The sequence below is a fragment of the Aulonocara stuartgranti genome, assembly GCF_965226115.1.
Source record: "Aulonocara stuartgranti genome assembly, chromosome: 3".
NCBI classification, from domain to species: Eukaryota; Metazoa; Chordata; class Actinopteri; order Cichliformes; family Cichlidae; genus Aulonocara; species Aulonocara stuartgranti.
Genome location: NC_138941.1, coordinates 23,540,846 through 23,547,742, shown reverse-complemented (window position 1 = coordinate 23,547,742; position 6,897 = coordinate 23,540,846). Strand labels below are relative to the sequence as shown.

Genomic DNA, 6,897 nt, shown 5'->3' with positions numbered 1-6,897 from the left:
ACTGGTAAAACAGTTAATTGTCCAGCCAATAAACTGTTGATGAGGAGCCACATAGGTGCATTTAATGAACAGCTTACTAATGGACATGACAGATTCATTTAAACTCAAGCACTTTTGTAGATGTACATGCTCAGAAAGTTAATTTGTGTCCGTGGTTGTCATTTGTACATTGAATAAGTCTCCAGGACTATTTTACTTGTGCCTGTAGCTTAGCCTCTGTGCTCTCTGGAGAAAAAAAAAAAAAACCCCTCACTGCTTGGTTGTCAGTTTTTTCTTTTGCATGTATATGAGAGGGCATTACACGACAGATGGATGGATTTTTTTAGGTAAGAGAATTGTGGGTTTTCTTTTGCAAAATGTAATATGCTGATACGGTACTATGATGGTGTTACACATCTGCAACTGTCGACACCTTTCAACACTGTGAGCGAAGTGAATAGTATGTCCCATTAAATAATACTTATTTACTATGTCTCCTGTGTGCTGTCTATAATTTCTCAAATGTACTAAACAAGCAATGAATGGATGGATGGATGTCAGTGTGCTTTCCAGTTATTAAAACACATTACAAAAAGAGTGCATTCCAAACTAACTTCTCTTTCTTGACCTTGATGAAAAGGTCAGCTTATACTATTGAAATGCACCCCAAGACGGCATCGTCTCAAGGCTCCAAAAACCATGTGATATCTTTTATATAATGCTCCAAAATAAATAACACGATGAAAAACCTTGGCACCTCCTGAACAAAAGAAAACCACAGAATCACTTCTTTGGGAAAAAGCAAAATGCATTTATTTATGTCATTTTATAAAAGTTCAACATATATACCACTATCTTCTAAAACAGACTGAAAGAATGAAAGAAAGCAAAAGACTAAAGAAAAGACAGTTGTTTTCTACAGACAAATGCCACGTGGCAGAAATATTTACATCAATGTAGAAAGAACACATTTCCTTCATGTCCTTATCATATTGACAAATAAGACACAGTGAAGCTCAACAAAGGAAAACAGGTCCTCGTTGTCCAGTCACGCACAGGCAGTGAACAAAGACACGGCAGTGTTAGATCAGTGGTCGGTGCTGTAACAGCTCATGTGGTTTAGATGTTTAAGCTGACTCAGTCTTCTTGTACGCCACCATGCTGTTCACCTTGTGGATCGAAGTGGTGAAGGAATGCAAACGCACCTCCTCTGGCTGGTCAATGGTCTGCGGCCCTGATTCTTCCCATTTATCTGGAACCACCAGGTCCTTGTCTGTATAAACCAAGAGGTCAAAAGCACCTGAGGGGAGGAGTTGAAATTATTACCCAACCACCACATCAAAGGCTCAAATGTCAAAAGTCTCATTACTCACATGGCGTCTCCAGCAGGGGCAAGAAAGTAACAGTGGCTGTTATCTGTCTGATAACTGAGCGGATCTCATGCTGAATTGTCTTAATGGACTTCTCTCTGGGTGCACTGGGAGACACATGAGAACTCAGTTAACATGCATTATTTATTAGTCAAACAATAGTCAGTTGAGTGTAATGACAGATGCTCATTTAACCAAATTACATAATCTGTTGTAAAGACTCTTCTAAAGTACAAATTTCATGTCATTTTATTGCAAAAAACCAAAACAAAAAAACTAATCCACTGCAAACATACAAATTCAGATCTGTGTTGACAAATCAGCCAACCAACCCAAAGTCTGCACCATTCAACTCCTGTCAATAAGTGTAAGTAAACAGATCTGTCCAGATGCCTTAGAGCAGGGGTAGGCAACCTTTCTGATGATGAGTGCATCTAAAATGTCCTCAGAAGTCAGTGTGCCATATGATTGTATTAGCAAGAAATTGAATAACGCTCTATATTAACAGTTACACACTATATAGAACCACTTTATAGTTCGCAGCTATCAGCGAATAGCTTTCAGCTATTTTGAAACAAAAAAATAAAAAGACACTTTTCATCCATAACAGCAAATGAACTGTACAACAGAAAATACAAATGCTATTTATGGTCTCCTCGCAACAATGATAAGAAAAATAAACTGAGCCAATATGGCATGTTTGTTAATACACTCTGATCTCTGGTCTCCCACTCAGAGACACAGGGCTCCGAGCATCCAGCATTCAGACGGCTACCTGAGGACACTCTTCATGTGAGAGGAAATCTGCTCACACAGATATGTAGAACCAAATACTGTCAATAAGGCCTCTGTAATGTTTTGAAGACAGTTAAACTTGTCAGGTAGTGATGTCCAGCAGGTGAAAATGCAGCTCCATGAACACGCACATATATGGATTCCAGCTGCTTCGACGTTGCATTAACTGGCATTAACTCAGCCAGTTAATGTGAGACAAGTCTAGCTGCTCATTAAAGCTTTCTGGTTTGATCAGAAAATAAAACATTGGTCCAAACACCTGAAAGTCCCAAAAACACATTGTGAATTCTGTCTCAAATCTACAGATGTATCTGTGTATTTCTTCCTTCCCTTATAACTTCCCTTCAGCTCATTCATGTCACCTAAAAGGTAAACCTGTTTCTCCATCACCTGTTCGGCTCTGATGATTCAGTAAGGACATCTCCTGGTTTCATCTTCATGTTTCCCTCTCACCACATATCCAAACCGACACCATGACCAGCAGCTTTTACAGCTGTGGCTCCAGCAAACATCAGCTGATAGTAGAAATTAATGTTAAATAAATTCTAACAGCTGATCAAGCTTAAACATGCTGCTGTTGTTTAACGCGACATCCGGCAGTTTCCTCTTTCTGGCGCAAAGTGGGCAATAAAAAACAAACAAGAGAGACGATCAGCTGATCATTGATCAGTTTCATGATTGAAGTAGCAACAGGAGAGGGAGGGGAGCGGATGAGAGAAGAGGCAGCTGTACAGCGTAACGACAGAATAAATCCAGCTTTGTGTGTTTATTTTTTCATTGTAGCTGAAGTACGGGACAAACTGTGCTCCTTTTCAGCTCAATACGAAACGCGTAATATTTTCTCTGAATGCGGGACGATTCTTTTTTTTAACGGGGCGTTTGGCAACTCTACTAACTAACCTTATGAAGAAAATAAAGTTCACTATCAGTAACATCATAGCATCCACCCAGCTGTATAAACTCCGTCATGCTAGCTAGTAGCAGTACGAGTTATTCTGATTTAAGAAACTAAACTACTGATCTAAAAGATCCAGTGCTAATTGAAGAGGCCAGAGGAGAATTACCAAATTGGGTGAAGTTGACAGAATGGCTATATTAATTCTATACAGTAGTGCCAAGCATAAAAGCAGTCAGACTCACAACACACCTAATGTTGAGGCTCATGGGATGCAACCTAAGAAGCCAACAATGGATTCTCTCTTGCAAGCCACGGAAATCTGACACTGCAGTGGAAAGGGCTTATATAAAACTGAACACAACCTGGTCAGATTGCTACTGAGGCTGCAGATGACACACAGCATGAGTTCATGCTGCTGCAGGGGTTGACCTTAATTTGCCAAATACCAGTTAAGGTTTTAATATCATTGCTTGAGTAACAACAGCATGAATGTGCATCTAAGAACTGTGCAACACAATCATGTCAAGATATAGCAGATTCTCAAAAACTGTCCTTAAAGAGGAAGACGACTCCAGCAGAACCAGGCTCAGGAAGAGGCAGTCATCTGCTACAACTGATTGGAGAACAGCCTGGCAGCTCCTTCTCATACTGATCACACCAGCATTTGTTGTAAGCCAGCCAGCTTAATTATGTTGATCACTTTGGCACAAACAGCACAAAACTAAACGACAATTGGTTAGACTGTAGGCAGACCATTGCATCCTCCCTACTCCCAAATTCTGGCGGTAGTTTGATAAACCACACTCTTCGGTGGGCTGAGCATTATCATCTTTCATGTCCCAGATTGCCACTGGTTGCAGAATCTCATCTCAATATCTCTCTGTAATGAGACAAGCTAATCACTGTTGCAGAGTCCATGCGCACAGGTACTGCCAATCAGGAACCTGATAGTCCACACCTGGGGTACCTGAAGCTCAAAACAATTTATATAATATATCACTCCACTCAAACTGACGGTGGGGGAAGTACAAGTGCAACATGCCAGGTGTTGGAATTAGAAGACAGCAAATTAATGACCATTAGCATGGAGCCTTTAAAACAAAACAAACAAACAAAAAAGGTAATAGAGGTCCTGACCTGCTCTCTTTAGCCGACTTGTCACACTCAATGTCAAACTGCCATCTCTCGAGCACCTCGTTGGTTTCCAGACACGTGATCACCAACACCAGCTTTTGCACAGTGCACTCAAACAGCCACTCTGCAACACCAAAAGAGCAAGCAACACTTATTAAAGTTTGTTATGCAAAGTGAGAGGTAGTTAAATACCCTAAAAACATAATACAAACATGCACAGAATTTTGTATCCACAATAGTTGTGGATACAAAATATTGATCTCTTGGATATAGTATCCAAGAGATCACAATTTCTGTGAGAAAAATGATGATTGATTTGTATTCTGTAATTTCACTACTCTTAGCATTACACAATTGAGAGCTTGAGTGATTTGACATATGCACCCAAAAATATGAATATTCTGGTACGAATTACATTAAACTTGAACTGACAATTCAGAGATATTTACTCCATTTAGTTTTATTTACATTGCACTAAAAATCACAACAGTTGCTTCAAGAGACTTTATACTTTAAAGTAAAGACCCCACAGGCCTAAAAAGAAAAACAATCAGATGATCCCAGAACAGCAAGCACTAGGCATTGATGGGAATAAAAAAATACTTCTTTTTAACAGGAAGAAACCTGAGGAGGCAGCCATCAACAGTTGCATTGCATTGGATTTAGGAAAAAAATAAAATAAAATATTACAATGGCATCACCTTGGACAGAAAAGGGTGCACCGATCTCCTTCCTCATTCACATACATAAGTATTTATGGCAAAATCAAAAATTGGTAAATCAAAAATTAAAAATCTAGCGTTTTTAACCAGAAATAGCTTGTAGTTCACCTGACAAGAGCCTAAGAGTAGCTTAACACAAATTTGTGTAACATGGGAATGGAAACTCACGTGTGCTGCTTTGTATGTTACTTAACATTGATCATAAGATGCCAGGTCATACCAATTAAAATCTCAGGCATGAGTCTCATAGGCATCTGCGTTCATCTTCAACATCATGCTGCTCTGCTGTACGTTAATTGCCCCTTGGGGATAAATAAAGTCTTTCCGATTCTGACTCTGATCTAATTCAACGCAACAAAAAGGGGAGGGGGAAATGCACCACCACGTGGCCCTACTCAGCAATCGCAACTAACAAGTTACTATTTATTGAGTAAAGACGATCACCGAATTAGCAAAATAAATTGACAAAATCATTCATTGTTCACAAACATCATCTTATTTTGTACTTCACTACGGATTTTGCCTTTACTTTGCCTTCTCCATAAAAATCCAAAGTCACTCCCCACCAAGCTGTGAGCTCAGTTCTCGCCAATTACGTTTTTTCTTTTCTATCTGGTGTTCAAGGAAATCCACTTAAAGTAAAGTAGACTGAAGTTTTGTTTTTTTTTCTTAAGTACAATATGTCCACATTTTTTTCAAGGTCTAAGAGTAAATATGTAAAACGAAGAAAAAAAGCATCTCCATAGTGACCAAAATAACCGTGAGTAAGATTTCTTGCCGTAAGCCAGCAGCCTTGTAGATATAGCTACAGAACTCGAAGCCCAAAACTACAACTGGAGTGCCTTCAGACCGCAGTTGGTTAGCTCACTCAGTTCCACAGTTATTCCACTTTCTCCTTAGTTGTGTCACGAGTGGGGAAGCCCACTATTGAGATACCTTTAAGTTGAGACACCACGTTAGTCAGATAGCTCTTCAGCTTGGGGTCGGTAGTTAGTAGGAGACTCAGGTCATAGTGGGTAACTCTGGTGAATGTCTCTGGAGGATAGATGCCCCGTTGGTACAAGATGCTGTTGATGCCGAAAGCTGTGAATGACAATGGGGAAATCAAAGGCTTCAAATACGCCGGAATTCCAGTATTCGTAAACTTTAGAGGCTTATATGATTCAAACTTGAAAGGCACAGAAGATTACAAAAACAACTACACAAGAAAGCGAATAACACGAGAGAAAACTAACTGGGAATCAATTAATATATTAGCTCGGTAGAATAGAAACGATGTATGGGGTACGTTCACGATTCTCAATAGAAGGGCAGACAACAAGACAGTCTTTACAAATTATTCGGTGTCGAAAACGAGCGACTAAAAGACGAAATAACAGAAATACTTACAAAAGAACTCGGCTACTAACTCCGCGCTTCCTTTGAGAGTAATTCCCTTCAACGTGCTTGTCATTTTCTTAACGCTTTGGTCTAGCTCTCAACAGTAAATAGATTGTACTCTTTATTTTCTTCTTCTTCTACGTCTACCGACTTCAACTACCCGCCACCCAGTTTGAATTTTGTCAGCTTCCACACTATTGCGCATGCGTGTGATATTGCGTCGCGATTTTGATGACGTTTTAGGTTACGCTTACAATTACAATTTTTTCGACACTAGAGAGCAGTGTAGAATAATTAAAGACCTTTCTACCTTGTAATTGACTGTATATTAATGTAATGTGTCACTGCACAAATGACTGAATTAATAAGTTAATATTGTAGATACCACGTTTTGTTAATCCTAAAGGGGTCCAAACAACCATTGTATGCAGACTTGGAAAAGTCACTCTGCAAAACAGAAAATTGCAAAACAAAAGAAAGACAACTTCAGTTAATGCTAGCTTTTAAGTCTTGTTGGCTCTGTACTTCTCTTTTTGCTATGTTTGTCTATGTGCTATTTTTTTTAAATTATTATTATTATTTTATCATAGTTGTTTTTTTTCTCAGTCAGTAATTGTCT

General features: G+C 39.1%; 1 protein-coding gene across 1 annotated transcript; it reads right to left on the bottom strand.

The window, feature by feature from the left end:
- Nucleotides 1-766: 766 nt before the first annotated feature.
- On the bottom strand, nucleotides 767-6,476 carry mad2l1 (MAD2 mitotic arrest deficient-like 1 (yeast)). The gene is made up of 5 exons (XM_082527536.1): nucleotides 6,288-6,476; nucleotides 5,835-5,981; nucleotides 4,180-4,300; nucleotides 1,353-1,456; nucleotides 767-1,279 (listed from the first exon to the last, which is right to left on the bottom strand). Exons 1-5 carry the CDS (start codon nucleotides 6,349-6,351, stop codon nucleotides 1,107-1,109), a joined length of 609 nt encoding a protein of 202 aa, XP_082383662.1. The 5' UTR covers nucleotides 6,352-6,476; the 3' UTR covers nucleotides 767-1,106.
- Between the last annotated feature and the right edge of the window lie 421 nt (nucleotides 6,477-6,897).